At 37.1% G+C, this 17106-nt stretch overlaps 1 protein-coding gene and 1 pseudogene across 7 annotated transcripts in view; both read left to right on the top strand.

The window, feature by feature from the left end:
- The window catches only part of Ascc3 (activating signal cointegrator 1 complex subunit 3), a 379245-nt gene that overhangs the window by 170591 nt on the left and 191548 nt on the right, over nucleotides 1–17106 (top strand). For all 7 annotated transcript variants that reach the window (XM_029558579.1, XM_029558580.1, XM_008822937.3 and 4 more), the window contains 3 exons: nucleotides 12100–12291; nucleotides 12601–12825; nucleotides 16760–16879. In XM_029558579.1, coding sequence (XP_029414439.1) covers nucleotides 12100–12291; nucleotides 12601–12825; nucleotides 16760–16879 — 537 coding nt within the window. The remainder of the gene's footprint in view (nucleotides 1–12099; nucleotides 12292–12600; nucleotides 12826–16759; nucleotides 16880–17106) is intronic.
- Nucleotides 13821–13992, top strand: LOC108490200 (annotated as a pseudogene).

The following is a 17106-nucleotide window of genomic DNA, read 5'->3' as shown; positions in this document are numbered from 1 at the left end:
TTTACACCAATCCAATTATTAGTGGGTCTTTTTGCATGAATAAACACTTACTTGCTTCCAAGGAATACGTTTGTTCAGCACTGTCCCTAGCACTTCGTGTAGTGCTGTCCAATAGGAGGTATCCCCATGTTTTTTCTTTGCTTTTATTCCTAAAAAAATCGACAGTAGCTGTTTTCTATTTAATTTGTTGTTTCATTTTGTTTTAAATAAAACAATGTTTCTTCAACCTAACTGTATCATTCACTTCTAAAGAGTATTTTTAAAAAATGAGCATCGCTGGGTGTAGAGGTGTAAGCAAGGCAGAGGCAGGAGGATCTCTGTAGGATCAAGGCCAGTCTGGTCTACAGGCTACCTGGGGCTACAGTGAGATTCTTTTGCAAACAAACACCTGTCTTCTCAGTGCACGTTATAAAAAAGCACAAGATATCTTTCTGAATGTTTTCTCAAAGCCCCAAAGCTGAAGATAGTTCTTAATGTGTTTGTCAGTATATCTTTATTTCTTAGAGGGTTTTTTTTTTTTTTTCATCTTTTTGAGACAGGGTCTCCCTGTAGCCCCAGGTGGCCTGGAACTCCTTGTGTAGACCAGGCTGGCCTTGAACTCACAGAGCTCCACCCCTCTCTGCCTCCCAAGTGCTGGGATTAAAGGCATGTACCACCACGCCCAGCCTTAGAGTATCTTTTGAACTTGAATGCTATTCACTTTCTGGCAATTCCAAAAAACCTATTATTATTATGAATATAGGGGTGTTTTTTCCCATGTTTATGAAAAATGGAAAATTAAGTCTCAGAACATCAAAATAAGAAAGTAAGCTTGCTGTAGTAGGACATAATTTTTTGGTTTGTCACTCTTGTGCCTACATACATGGATAAGTCCCTACTGTGCCATGGAGATTCTTTTACTTAGTCTTTTTCTCTAAGTTAGAATACAAAATAATGGGTTTTATTATTGTATTTTCATATGTACTGTGTTCCTATTAGTCCCTTTCCTCCTAATTTGTCCTCTTTATGTCCCCTTCTTGCTGGTCCATTTCTCCTTTTTCTTACCTTCACCACAGTGATTCTTTAACCCCTAGTTTAATGTAATTGCCTCAGTTTTTGACTTACCAAGAAAGACCTTTAAAAAGACTTCTTTACAAAGGTTTTATTCAATATAACTGTATCATTATAAATGGCAGAACTGTAGAAGAAACCATCACCTTTTCTCTCTCCTTCCCCTGCCCCTTTCTCACTTGCTTTTGCACTCCTTATCTACCCACCCCCTTCTTCCTCTTTTTCACATATGTATATGTGCATGAATGTAATAATGCCATTCATATAACAGTTACACTATAGGACTCCTCATGCCATTCCCTTAATCTCTAAATTACCACTCAGTGATAAGTGACGAATAAGCATTTCCAAATTGTCTACTAAAACATGAAGTTCGGGAAAAGAGAGTGAAAGGTCTCCAGAGTCAAAAATGAGCAGCTCAAGCTGTGGAGCTTGGTGTTCTCCCTGGCCAGGGATGACTCTGGAATTCCAGATGAGGCCATTTCCAGAAGTTTCTGAGACTTTCTCTTCCATCAGATGGGATAAATCTGGAGTATGCAATGCATATTCTAGTGGTTCTCTATAAGAAAGATATGGGGTGGTATATTGAATTATTTTAGAAACTGGCTGAAAAATGACTATTTTCAAAATCATTACAAGAAACTGAATACAAAAATGGTGAAAGGATAATAAACACTATAGATCCAATTTTCCCTGTAGGTTATTACATTGTTGCTCTTCCCCACAAAGATATTGTTTTAAGAAAAATCATTTTTGGTTAAATCGAATGTACCTCTAGGAATGTACCTCTATTAAGCAGCTTACAGTTGTTGAAATAAATAAATCATTAGGGTTGCAGATATTTTCATTATTGAACCATTGTTTTCTGTTGTGTTTCTCTTTTTAAGTTAAGTGGATATTTTAATTAGAATCATCACATTTTGTTTTATTCAAGATCTTGGGACTTTTTTTAATGGACAAAAGGTTTAATAGATTTTAAATATTCTAATACTAGATTAAGTATTATCTCAACAGCTATACGGAATTACTAAATTTCTCTGATTTGTGGACCCTGATCTGCATCCAGGGTGTTTTTGTTTGTTTGTTTTGTTTTGTTTTTGTAATGTATATTATATAAAAGTTTTTTTTGGTGGAAACATTCCATCACAGGTTAGGCCTAATCAAGGTACTTAATATGTACCTGCAAGCTAATTTAAAATACTATTTTATGACTTTATCTCTAGTAACCTTGTTTTCATAGTCTTTGCCTGAATTAGTGGCTTCTGGATTTGATTGAACTTTGTTCCAAGCTATATGGTAACGTGAATAGATTTCCTTATTTTTCTTCTGCAGCTTTACTGTGTCACATTTAGTCAAATAAAATTTTAATTACGTCTTCCAGACAATTTCTTCTTACTGAAGACAGTAGGAAACAAAATATCTCTCTTTATCCTAATTTTTACTTTGACCATATGCAAAACGTTATCTCCTCAGACTTTACTTTCCCTCATCATCTTCCTTTAATGGTGCTGACGATTAGTAATTCTGATCTTTGTTAAAACCACACAGAACGTACATCAAAAGTCTGTATTTTTTAAATAAGGTTTAAAAAACAAGTGACCAAAAAAAAAAACAAACAAACAAAAAAAACACTGATGGCTTAGATTGATGGAAGCCTGACAATAGCTTCATATTTAATAAAAACTTTGAATTTAAGCAAACCTGGTTGTAATTTTATTTGGCTATTCTAACATAGCCTTTTTTTTTTTTGGTCTTTTTGAGACAAGGTCTCCCTGTAGCCCCAGCTGTCCTGGAACTCACTATGTAGACCAGGCTGGCCTTGAACTCACAGAGATCTGCCTGCCTCTGCCTCCCGAGTGTTGCGATTAAAGGCGTGCACCACCACACCCTGCTAACATAGCCTTTTTAAAGCTGTGTTGAACATTGCATGCAAAATAGCAAGAATTATATTTTTCCCCCCCGGTCTTTTGAGACAGGGTCTCCCTGTAGCCCCTGCTGACCTGAAACTCAGTATGTAGACCAGGCTGGCCACAAGCTCACAGAGGTCTGCCAGCCTCTGCCTCCCAAGTGCTGGGATTAAAGGCATGCACCACCATGATTGACTGTAGAATATTTATATATTAAGATTTTTTGTTGAAATTAAGGTAATACTATACGTAGTGGTTACGAGCACTAGCTGTTCTTGCAGAGGACTTAGGTTCGATTTCCAGCACCCAAATTGTGGCAAACAACCATCTGTAACTCCAGTTCTGGGGGAATCCGACACCCTCTTCAGGGATATTGTGGGCATTACACAACATGGGTGCATTTACATACATGCAGGTAATACATTCATACACATAAAATGATAATGATAAAATGTTTTTTAAAAGCAATGAACAGATTAGTGGAAAATTAGTAACAGCCTCAGTGGAGTAGTTAATATTCCTCTGTATATACCTCTTTCTATTATGCTCTTGTTAAATTCCGCAACAAACTAAAACATGACATTTCTAGTAAGCAAATGAGCAAAATGTAGGAAAAATATGGGGCGCATTGGAAAGTCTTCATCCAAACATAGATGGTGGCTTCCCCAACTGCCACACAAAGTGGCAAGAGCCTCCCCTAGGCTTCCTTAGCTTATATATACCCTTAGCCCTTCCCTCCTGTGTAACTAGGGCCAATTGGTTGGGTGGGAGGATTCCATTACTCTCCCTGCCCCTCCATTTTTGCACAATGTGGGAGTCAACAGGCTTAGCTGTGATGATCCTAGGCAAGCCACTATAATCAAGCTTTGGAAAACGGCATCTGTCCATGGTCTGTCTGTCAGAGGACAGCCCTATGCAACACTCCACCTCGTCTTCTGGCTCTTATAGTCTCTGCCATCCTCTTCTGCAAAGTCCCTGAGCCTTGGAGGGGGTGACGTAGATTTAAGTTGGTCTTCCTCCCACTTTGGCAAGATACTGGGCCTTTTCAACATCTGTTTTCAGGAAGTGGCTGTTGGCCCATCTTGGGGCTATTCCTCCTACTATAAAATCACAAATGAAAAGGAAGAAGCAGGAACATCTCAACAGACACTGACTTCAGTGATAACCTATGAACATAAACACAAGGTCTTGGAAGGTGCATTACATCCATCTAGCAAAACAATTACAGCGGCTTCCCTACTGGGGCCTATAACTTCCTCTGTCATTGGGGTGGGGGATGGGGGGGCAGGGTGGCCTGGTTTGCAGTACCAGATGTGTGTACTTTCTGAAGACAGGACTTCAAATCCAATTGGGAACTTGTTGGTTGTACATACATTAATCATGCCAGTATGCTGGCAGGTGCATCTTGCCTGGCATGTTGATAGTGCAGCACATGGATCATGCAGTAGCTTCAAAAATAGGGTCTTACCATAGGCCCAGGGTATTGTAGACTTTTTCCAACCATCTTGGTGGATATCACTTGTGCCTTATCCAACCATAAAACTCCGAAGAATTTCACAGCTGTACCTGGTCTTTGTATCATTTGTGAATCTATTTTTCATACTTGTTTCTTCAGGTATAATTAATCTTTTTCAAATGAGTTTCCATATCTGCAGAACACTCAGAGGTTAGCATTATGTAAATCTTTTTCCAGTGGATGGGGAAAACAATGCATTGTTCTGAACCATCGTCCCCTAATAAACAGTGGAGTTATAAAGATAACCTTGGTAACACTGAAAATCTATTGTCCTCTGTTCCACACATGTCAAGTGGTCACAGAAATTCAAAAGTAAGAAGATGTAAAACACAATGCAGGTTTAATACAGCATGGAAAGATTTCATCCATTTGTATCTACTGTTTTTTCACAAGATACATGTTGGAAACAATAGTGTGGATCAGAGGCATTGATTTAGTTAGCTTATTACAGACTTCAGTCATTTTCTCTGAACCATTTCATTTCCGTATCCTGGAGTTCTCACATGAGCCTCCCTGCATTTCTCTATCCCTAATGAACTTGGTGGGACTGGCTCAAGCTGCTTGGCCCTACCCCATTCACCTCTGCTAACCCTTCATTCCCCGTGTCAGATCAGCTCCGAGTCTGCCCCATGGCAGTAGCCATATTGTTTGCCTCTCCATTGACTATAACTGGCTGCAGGGGGAACTGTCTGCACCCTTAGCATAACCTTTCACAGGAGGGAAATGTCCCCTGTTTAATGGGGGCCGAGGAGGGTATTATCTACCCATGGAACAATTTTTATCTTCTGAACCTGTATTGTTTTTATCATGGGCGCCTTCTGTGAACTGCTCCTGGAGCTTTAAAACCTTCCAGAAACTCCTTAGCCCAGAATTTGGCCTTTTGTCAATTTTTTTTTGTTTAGGAACTTGAGCGCAACACAAATCTTGCCATATCTGTCTTCAAGTAACCCAAACAAACTTTTTTTTCTGCATTGTCTTTGTCTTATCTCCTCTAGGTTCTACCATTTTACTACACATTTTCCATGCTGTTCTAAGTCAGTTACATCCGCCAAAGCCTTTCCTACTTCATAAAGGTCCTGCGTCATTAAGGGATTCAGCCCTATGGGGATAGCCCACCAGGTCGAAATTTCCTCCCCTTACCCAGCTTCCCTTTAGTTCTTGACTTCCTTCTCCACATCAGGGACAACACCATCATCACTCTTCCTAAACCCATCCTTGGTTTTGTTGTATCTTGCCAACTATGCACCTGTAGCTAAAATTTCCTCTGAGAGGGTGCAAACAATCTCTACTCCCTCCTCCCTTGGTCCCAGTGACAAACTGAGATAAGATTTTACCAAACTAAAGCCTGAAAAACCAGGGAGTTCATTGGGCTTACTTAGAGAGCAGTGGGTGAGGATTTATTTATCGGAATGTGGGTGTGCCTCCCCCCTAAGGTTACACTGGACAGTCTTCATCCAAGCATGGATGGAGCCTTCCCTTCTGCCACACACAATGGTGAGAGAACCTCCCCTGACATCCTCACCTTATATACCCTTAGCCTTTCCCTTTTATGGAACTAGGGCTGACTGGTTGAGTGGGGAGGTCCCATGACTCTCCCTGCCCTTCCTTTCTTTCGGCGTATTACAGTCAAGCTTAGCTTTGATGATCCTAGGTAAGTGGGCATAACCAAGCTTGGGGAGATGATGTCTGTCCATGTCTGTAGAATAGTCCTGTGCAACACGAGAATAAGTGTTTGATCTCTCTGAGTTCAAGACCTAGTGAGTTCCAGGCCAGCTGGGACTACAGGGAGACCCTGTTTCAAAAACAAACACACAAAAAGAAAACAGTGTTCTTTCTTTTACGTGGAGAACTGAGCTTGTAGATTTTGGTTAGAATATGGGAGGGTTAAACTCTATGCTTCAGTTTTTAAACTTTCTTTTTTTTAAATTTTATTTATTATTTTTATTTTATGTATATGTGTGTATTGCCTGCATGTAGGTAAGTGCACCTCTGTCATGCAGTGCCCACAGAGGTCAGAAGAGGCTGTCGGATCCCCTGGGGCTGGAGTTACAGACAGTTGTTAGCTGCCATGTGGGTGCTGGGATTCAAACCCAGGTCTTCTGTAAGAACAGCCAATGTTCTTAACCACTGAACCATCTCTCCAGCCCCTTTTCTTTATACTCAGTGTGAAACACTGAAGATTGTTGAAGAGCCAAAACTTTTTTCTGTCCTTTAAGATGTATTTTATAAATTATGGCATGCATATCTTATAAGTATACATATCTTGTTAAGGAGTATTTTGGAAAAGTATGCTAGTATCAGTATTTTTCTCTGTTGTTTGAAATACTTGAGTAGGGGAAATAATCCAAAGCATAGAAGTTAAATAAGTAATTCTGTACATTTCTGGGAATAGCAGATATATGGTGATAAAACTTAAAGATCAAACATCACAGCTTACAATGTGATTTTTTTATATTTTATTTCAAGATTTATCTAAACATGACCAAATGAGCAAATGATCAAAGAGAATGTAATTTTTGGTGAGATTTCTCTCTTTTGTTTTCTCTAGAATGTAAGTTATGCTATGGTAGGAATCAGGGCAATCCATGTGGGAGCCAAAACCATCTTTCAAGGGATAGGTTATGAGGCAGTGCACATAGCCCTTCCCTTATCCTAAATTAAAGTGAACAATTAGATTAACATATGGAAATTAGTTATAGAGAGTAGGATAATCTCTCTCATTGTGAATTAATTGGACACACATAAGCCCCAACTAATTTTGGTGGTGGTCACCCAGCATATATTTATTGAGTATAGACTATTTACAGATAGAGAAGTAGGCATCAAAGTGGATAGCCTCTGCTGACAATTTGTTTGTAATAGATCGAGGAAGTCATGCATTGTGTCATTCAAAAGTCAGTTGGAAAACAGAAGCCATTCTAAGTACATTTTAAATGGTTAAGAGTTTTATACAAAAAAAAAAATTGGGTTCCAAAAATTTGGAAAATCTTTTATGGTATCTAATTTTATTTTTTGCAATATTGAGAATTGGAGCCAGGGTCTTGGAGATGCTAGGCAAGGACCGTACCTCTGAGGTACACATTGTCTGCCCTTTAGAGATTCAGTAAGATTGGAGAAGTCCAGAACTACGACTAGAACTTTCCTGTTTCAGACTTTTGTCGCCATAACAGTAATCAGTTAAACAGCCACAGCTGTCAGTGCAGATGCCTGTGGCAGTCATGTGAATATACTGGAGAACTAAGTTTTGAATATATGGTACATCTGTTGTAACTTTCAGCCTTAATGTCTCTTAAGATCTTGCCTGTCATCCAATAAGAGTAAGAACATGGTTATCCGTTCACTTCTGTTCACTCTTTTATGAATGTTTTTAATTAGCAAAACATTTTTTTGCATGTATTGACCATAAAAGATCTGGAAAACATATTTTCCCTTTTAGTACATGTAATACAGTAATGGAGGTAGGAGTACACTTTATAATAGTTAATATTTCTTTCCTTTAGTGATAAAGTGGAAATGTTTTTAGGAAGAAAATGTACCTTTATGTCCTTTTCTTCTGAAAGAACAGAGATTAAATGACTAATAGTTTATTAACATTATAATATAAAGAATATGACTAAGGAAGAATAAATTTGAGAGTTCAGATCTAGAGGATGGTGTTTGTTAACTGACATTTAAGTAGTAATCAGGAGGTTAATAGTGATCAAAGCAAAAGACCATAGATGCAGTTTAAGGAAAAGAGAGCACATTCAAAGAAGTTGGAGAGAAAATTAAGTCAAAGTGATTAAAATGTAGAAAATGATTGGGATTGGCAAGTGATAGCTTTATGGCATGAGTCTCATGTTGGAGATAAGCACCAAATCATCAAGAGACAGTATTATGGAACACATGTTATATTTTAACCTCAAAGTAGTAGGTAAAGGTCAGAGTATTTTGTTTTCACCTCAAAGCAGTAGCTAAAGGTCAGTATTTTGTTTGTAAAACACATCACTCTACAAGCAGGATAAGAAAAGATGGGAAGACCAGTTAGAGATGGGGGTTCATTCAGGGAATATTGGGAAATATTGCCAAGATTTGATTAATAGGGTGTGGAGGAAGAAAGATCTAGAAATTTTTAACTTCTAAAAGATGTCTAAACAGGACATGGTATCACATATCTACAATCCTAGCACTTAGGCTGAGACCAGAGAACTGTGCATTTGAGGCTAACCTGGACTACAGAGTAACCTTGTCTCAGAAAAATCTTTTAAAGATGCCTTAGAGTGAGGAGTTGTCATGAAAGAAAAGGAAGAGTAGACAGAGAGACAAACATTCAGTCAGAGGGAAGTGTGCAGATGATGAATTTCATTTGGACATGTTGCATTTGAGATGCCTATGATTTTTGTAGATGTTAGCATCACTTTTACTTAGTTTGAATTTGGTATATCAGAACCAAATTCAGTGTTGTGAGTGGAAATGGGAAACCTTGGAAGAGCCCAGGTCCAAGATTTGGAAGCTCTGAAATTCAAAGATCAGATAGAAGGGATGACAAAAATAAATAAATAAAAATAACAGCCTCTGACATACGAGTATACTACTATAAACCCAAGGAAATATAATGGCACAAAGGTCAAAGAAGAGTGCTTCACAGAGAAGGAAATAATCATCTCTACTGAGTGCTGCTATAGTAATGGAGTAATGTGACAGCTGTACAATATTCACTGTATATAGCAAAGTGGAAGATACTGGTAAATTTATTTAAAAGGTTTATCATTCTCATGGTGGAAAGCAAAGCCAGATTTAGGTGGCTAATGATAGAAATAAACTCAAATACAGGTATTAATTTTGAACTTATTTTATATATAGAAGGAAAACTGATAGTATGTAGCAAATATGAAGCAGTATCTAAAAAGGTGGACGTAGCCTCTGTTTTTTCAAGGCAGAAATGATATTAGTATGCTCTCATAAACGCTTAAGGAGAGACTGAGCAGAGTTTGAAATTGACTAATTATGTATATTAAAAAGAGAAGTGAGCAAGGATAATACAAATGTCTAGAGAAGTGAGATCCTAGAATAGGTGGATTTTCCTTCAACAGAAGAAAGGTGCTTTGCTGTGGTAGAAGGAAGGTTGAGGTTGAAAAAGTCTGTTACCATGCAAATGAATTTGTGTTTTTTAAAAAAAACGGTGTTGAATATTTGTGCATTTCATAAATCATGATCATGTTTAGACCCTCTCTCCTATCTGCACCCCGCATAGTCTCTCCTGCCATATTTCATGCATTCTGTCATATATGTTAATGCCTATCAAGTCAAGTTTGTGTCCCCAAATATCCCCAAGTGTGAATCCATCCACTGGACCCTGGTCAACCTTTCTAGCATCACCCCCTTAAAGAAGACTCTCCCTCACTCAGTTGCCAATAGTTCCTCAGCTAAAGTTGGGGCTTCTTACCCATTTCCCCAGTTCCATGCTGGGTTTTATATTGTTTTAATTTGTATGGATCTTGTGCATGCTTTCACCATTGCCGTAAGTTCATATGAGCAAGGTCTCAGCCACCTGGAATACTGTTTCTTTGTGATCATCCACCACCCCTGGCTCTTACAGTTTTCCTGTGCCCTCTTCCACAATGGTCCTTTATCCCTAGGTGGCAGAGGTTTAATATAGGAGTCCTATCCAGGGACACACACTCTGCAGCCTCTTATTCTCTGCATTTTGATCAGTTGTGGCTTTCTGCTTTAATCCCCATCTGTTACATGAGAAAGCATTGCTAGTGAGAGTTGAGATGCATTATATTTTTTCTGATCCTTGTTTCCCTGCATTCCTGAGCCTTAGGTATAGAGGGTGCATTGTATATGTGCCACATAGGACTGAGCATCTCAGAGACACTTATTTTCTGTGTTTGACTAGTTGTGGAATAGTCTCAATAGACTGCTATAGTCTCAATCTGTTGTAAAAAGAAGCTCTATTGATGAGTGCTTAGAGGTGTAATTGTCTGTAAATACAAGGATACATATTTAGCGTACAGTAGGAAATTATATTTGTCTAGGGTTGTGACAAGGCCTAAGTTTTTCTTTAGGATCTGTGATCTCTCCAGACATGTTTGTTTGGCTGTGTTTATAGTATGGCACGTAAGTTCCCTCCCATTGAGGGGGTCTTAAGTCCAGTTAGCTGTTGATTACCTCCAAGATAAAAATGCTGCTACTCCACATGTACATGAACATGACAGACATGTACCTTGCCCAGGTTTAGGACAGAACCCAGGGTTTCATGCATGCTAGGATAGCACCCTACCAACTGACCTGTATCCTCCACAGCTCAGTTTCGTTATTATTTTTACCAGGATTTTTTATATGTATGAGTGAAGCTAAGCATTTTCTGCCTTGATCATTTGTATTTCTTTCTCTTTAAATTGTTTACATACTTGATTCATTGTGTATCAGTTTGCAGATACTATCAAATACATGACATATTTTTTCCTAGATAGACTGCAGAAAAATGAAATAAGTGTACATTCCCCTTAAAACATGAAGAAGATAGTCCTTTTTTAGTAGGTGTATGTTTTGCTTTGGGCTTTCAAAATGTAGGTTGTCATTTTCTTTTGGCCACTAGATGGCGGGGTTTACTAATTTATTACCTAATTTAGGTAGATTATTTTATAGTGTTGTTTTCTTAGTTAATCGCTTAGAAGTGACTGAAGATATAATCGATGTGTCAAGGTCCAGACTAGAACCCCAGTCCTCTGAAATTTCATTCCCCGTTAGTATTAATATATGGGGGAAAATGGTAAAAAGAGGCTCCTAAATTGTTGATAATGAAATTTTTGAAAACAATAATAAGTGATATAATATCCCCAAAGAAGCTTTAATTATTTAACAGTAATAAAACATTGAATTAAAATATTGAACTAAGGTGCACAAAAATACTTTCTCTAGGAAATTTCTTCAGTGAATTCTATAAGACTTTCTGTTGTGGAACCTAAACAGATTGACAGTAAGTCTCCATAGCCCGTGTCTGAATTCAGACCAGGCCGGAGAACAGACGCCAAAATGAAGTTAGTACGTTCTCAACGTGGTTACAAAATTAAAGAAAAATATACTCATTGCAAGTGAAGGACCAGTGGGGCACCATTAAGCATCTTAGTAAGAGGAGAGACTGTCTTCCAGGTAGTGAGTCTGGAACAGGAAGTGTAAATGTAGGTTCAAATTCTTCAGAAGAGACTCGAAGAAGATGCTGGTCTTTGTGCTGTTGTAAGTAGTGAATGGTAGGGGTTAGGATGGAAGTTTGTGAAGTCTTGCAATTTGACAGCTCTGGATTTAGTCTTAGAGTTGAGGCACAGATATGTTTTATTTTAGTCGAGTATTTTTGGAAGTATAACAAACTGGTAATACTAGTTGACTACAAGAAGGGACAGCTGGATGAGACATTTGTTTTTCACTTAATTTCTTTAATTTTGATAATACCTCCTTTTGAAATAGATGACAGAAAACTTTTAAATGATGTCTCCATAAATCACTATTATAGTTAGCTCACTTAAGAAACTTAAAAGTAATTTTTTGCTTTCTTTGATAAGCTCATTCAATAAACATGTCAAATAGTAATTGCTTTTAAATGTTAAGTAATAATCTTTTATGTTTTGTTAATATCTACTATAGGTACAAAAGTCAAGAAATAAGCAAGTACGAGAATTATTCCCAGATGGCTTTAGTATTCATCATGCAGGAATGCTTCGGCAAGATAGAAATTTGGTTGAAAACTTGTTTTCGAACGGGCATATCAAAGTCCTTGTCTGTACAGCCACATTAGCCTGGGGCGTCAATCTTCCTGCTCATGCTGTTATTATTAAGGTAGGCGCTTACTTCCCTTTGCTTATGGATTTATGTGTCTGTTAAGTAAACCTCTGAATTGATTTATTTAGAAAAATATTGTGATTTGTCTGTGTCATTGACTGTGAATATCATTTATTTAAAGCCAGATTTATTTTCTCCAATAAAAATCTAGTTTATATTCCAAAAATTTAACTCTATTACAGATGATGAAGGGATTAGTTAAAGTACACTTTTGAGATCTTGCCATATTTGCCCAATTTCAGTTTTCAGCTCTTCAGGATTATGGGTGTGTGTTTATGTAAATTTTATTAACTTTTCCTCATCTAGGGAACACAAATATATGCTGCAAAAAGAGGCTCCTTTGTTGACCTTGGAATTTTAGATGTCATGCAGATATTTGGCCGAGCCGGACGACCACAATTTGACAAATTTGGGGAAGGAATCATTATAACGACACACGATAAACTCAGCCATTACCTCTCTTTGCTCACTCAGCAAAACCCAATTGAGAGTCAGTTTCTGGAAAGTCTTGCAGATAACCTAAATGCAGAGGTAAGAACATCAGAGTAAAAGCTTGGAATTCTATCATTAGCCCTAAGAATAATAATGAAATAAAGATTGGAATTGTTGCTAATTTGTAGTCTTCGGAACATAGTATATGCCACATAATCATAACACTATGGCTAAATAGGCTAAATTGCAGTATTGTTGATTAATTCACAACACTATAACATGTAGACAGATAGACTGACAAGAATTCATTGTCAAATCACCATCTATTTTTATCTATGAGGTTTTGCTATAGACCAAAAGCTAGATCTAAACTCCACAAGTTAGGGGAACAAATAGCAGTCTTAACTATATTTGCATGTTACTTTTCTATTAGTTTACTAGATTTATAAAGATCCTTTCTTTTTATTATATCACTTGATTGACCTTGCTATATAAGATTTTTATGTTACATAAAATATAAATTGAGCTTGAATATGATAATTTGTGTGTTCCTGCAACTTCTGTGTTCAGACTTAACAGTTCTCAGAGATCTGGATAACTAACATCTTAAAAGATTTTATTTAAAGCTGGGCGTGGTGGTGCATGCCTTTAATCCCAACACTCGGGAGGCAGAGGCAGGCGGATCTCTGTGAGTTCAAGCCAGCCTGGTCTACATAGCAAGTTCCAGGACAGCTGGGGCTACACTACAGGGGAGACCCTGTTTCAAAAAAAGACCAAAAATTTTTTTATTATTTTTATTGTTTTTATGTGTATGCGTATATTGCCTGCATGTGTGTAAGTGCACCCATGTTGTGCAATGCCTGTGGAGGTCAGAAGAAGACGTTGGATCCCCTGGAACGGGAGTTACAGATAGTTATTAGCTGCCATGTGGGTTCTCAGACTCAAAGCCGGATATTCTACAAGAGCAGCCGGTGCTCTTAACTGCTGAGCCATCTCTCCAGCCATGATAACTAACATCTTAATTGGCAAAGAGTATAATATTCTTTTTAAAAAGTTTTTATGGCCTTTTCGCTTTTTGGATGTGTGGCATCAAGATGGGTCACCAGCAGCTCTACTGGAGCCACCCGTGGAAATTCGGCCAGGGTTCTCGATCGTGCTGCGCCTGCTCTAACTGCCACGGTCTGTTCCAGAAGTATGGGCTGAACATGTGCCGACAGTTTTTCCCGCTAGTACGTGAAGGACATAGGCTTCATTAAGTTGGACTAAGCAATATTATAATATAAAATATTATATATTTATATATGTAATATATATATAAAATATGCCTTTGGAGTATAATTTCTGTCCCCAAATGTCCCCCAGTGGGGGTCCATCCACTGGAGCCTGGTTAACCTACAACGAACCCCATCCTTGAAAGATACTGACTCTTTCCTTCCCAGCAGCCATTGTTTGCCACAATTTCCTTAGGTCGGGTTGGTATTTCTTACCCACTTCTTCATGTCTACACTGGGATTTTGCCTGGTTTGAGCTTGCATGGAACTTGTTCGTGCTCTCACTGTTGTTTACTGAAGTTTATATATGGAAGTAAATAGTACACCTATATACTCATGGAGATTATATATTTGCTTATATAGATTTTATTGGTTTCGACCAATTTTCAAAATAGACATACAAGTAGTGAAATAGTCTTAAATATTAAGCTTTAAATACATGAGTTAGATATGAAATGATACTTGAATCTTATTTCTAAATTTCCAACTTCAGGGTAAGTTTACATTCCTTAATGGATTGTAAAGCTTTACTGTACACTAATCACACTTTTATGTTTCACATGTCCCAAGTTTTAAACCATTTTTGTGTGAGTCCAGTGCTAGGCATTGTGGGTGTTGGATTTATAATAGTCATCCTAGATTACTTATTTCATGTCCATGAGGACCGTTCCTTTGGCCAAGGACCATGCTGTGTTTGTTACTATAGTCTTATTGACGACTTACTATATGATTATTGAGATGAATGAATAAATTCCAAGCAGATGCTATGAAAAAAATACTTATTTTATAAAAGATGCCTCCTGTATTAAGTAGCCACTAGGTGACAGCAAATATTGACAATAAAGTTTCAGTTTTTATCACTAGGTGGCAATCAAGGATTAGCTTCAGAATAATATGTACCATTATCATATGTACACTTGTTTTCAGGTTAATATCTTTCCTTTTTGTGAATGATTAGAAGATAACGTGTTACTTGAGCAAATGTTTTGATACCTATATACCTCTTTCCTTTCATCTCAGTAGTAGTAGTAGCAACAGAAGATTCTGACAGTTGTATCAAGCTTATTTTATCATCTCTAAAATTTTCAGTTTTTAGGAATAGTGTGGTATTATTGTGAAGTAATATTATGAGATCATAAGGAAATAAAGGCCACATGTCCTATTATATGAATTTTAACAAAAGAAACTATCAGATTTTTAGCTATATTGTCAATTTCATTTCATTTACCTAAGAATAGGAAGAGTTGCAAGGGGTTGGATTCAGAGCTTACATGTATTAAGCATACTTTCTACCTCTGAGCTATATTCCCAGTTCGTCCACGTATTTATTTCATGAAATTAGTTACACAAAATTAAAAATTACAGGGATTAAATCAAGCATGAAGTTTTTATTTTTAATACTATTTGAATTTAATAAAAGTGCTCAAGTGACTTTTCCTTATTTTCCTACTAAAATGTAGGACTAGTAGGTCAAAAAACATTTTTCACCCAAAAATTTGTATTAAATGTATAACTGTCAAGTTTCACAACTTTGGGGAACTTTTAAAATAAAATGAGCATTTTTGGTAAAAGGGATATTGTTTGCATTGGTTAATGAAAATATTTTCAAGAAACTACCTCATTAAAATTGTTAATATTGTCTAACAATTATTTTCTCTTTACAGATCTCTCATAGCTCTTGTATTTTTAAATGAACTGTTGGTTTCATTGAATTAGTCCATTGCAAAGCTACATTAAAATGCTGTATTTTATGTTTAATTTACTTTGCGAATGTAATATAAAATATTCTGTTTTTATTATAGTTCAAAAGCATTCCTTGTTCTGTTGTATGATTTTTTTCTTTTGTTACTGTTTTTCACAGTGTCTTCTCACTCTTTAGCACAAGCTGGCCGTAAACTCACACCAGTCCTCCCCGTTCCACCTCCCACATGCTGTGCTTACAATCACAAGCTACCATGTTCAAATATATTTGCTAATACGGTATAGCTCAGTAAAATCTACTTTGTCTTTTGCAGAAATGGCTGCATTTCTCATCATTTATACTGAATGTTTATACATGCAATCCTCTAAATGGGTATCTTTAGAGATAACAGCTAAGTTTTTTCCTGTACTTTAGTTAATGCCTGCACAGAATCAGGAAGGAGGATGGAATTAGTAGTACTCCATTGTGTTTTTCTGGTATAGTTATTTAATTTAAAAAAAAAAAATTGTAATGAGGGGCTAGAGAAGTAGCTCAGCGGTTAAGCACACTGACTGCTCTTGCAGAAGACCCAGATTCAATTCCCAGTGCCTACATGGCCCCTAGCAACCTTCTGTAAGTCCAGCTCCTGTGGATCTGATGCCCTCTTCTGATCTCAGCAGGCACTGCATGAAGTTGGTGCACCTACCTACATGCAGGCAGTACACTCATACACATAATATAAAAAGAAACAAGATTTTCAGACAGAAAAATGTAATGAAACTTAAACACTGAATTCTCATAGAAAAAGTTTTAATTAAAACTGCTGTATAAACTCCATATGGAAAAAAGTAGTCAAATATCATAAAACTGAAGAAATTAACCTTTAAAAGACATCATTTTTATACTATTTTCAATGAACTGAGGCAGCAGTGATTTTTCAATATATTGTCCACTAATTGTCCTTGGCTTTTTAAGAATGCAGTACAGTGGTATATTTTTAAACTGAATTTCCGGCAAAATAGTCTTTGCTGTGATATTTATGGTTGACTTCATTCTTGCTATGTTTTGTTTTTATTTACAGATTGCTCTGGGAACAGTTACCAACGTGGAAGAAGCAGTGAAGTGGATAAGTTACACTTACCTGTATGTGCGGATGAGAGCAAACCCCTTAGTATATGGCATCAGTCACAAAGCTTACCAGGTAGAAATCTGTTATGGCAAAAAAGCAAACCGCCAACACTTAGGACACCTTCTTTTGGATTACTCTGGCCTTGCCTGAAAAGAGAGACCTGGAAGAAAAATACAGAAAGAAAAAAAACGAATCATTTTTAGAAAATGCTGAGAAAAATGAAATTGAGCCCTGAAATTATTTTTGTTAAATCTCTTTTCCCACTAATCCTAATAAGTTCCTATTTGTGTCATTATGAG

Source organism: Nannospalax galili, unplaced genomic scaffold (genome assembly GCF_000622305.1).
Source record: "Nannospalax galili isolate Female #2095 unplaced genomic scaffold, S.galili_v1.0 scaffold448, whole genome shotgun sequence".
NCBI lineage: Eukaryota > Metazoa > Chordata > Mammalia > Rodentia > Spalacidae > Nannospalax > Nannospalax galili.
The sequence above is the reverse complement of the archived record's forward strand: the minus strand, read 5'-3'. Positions and strand labels throughout refer to the sequence as shown.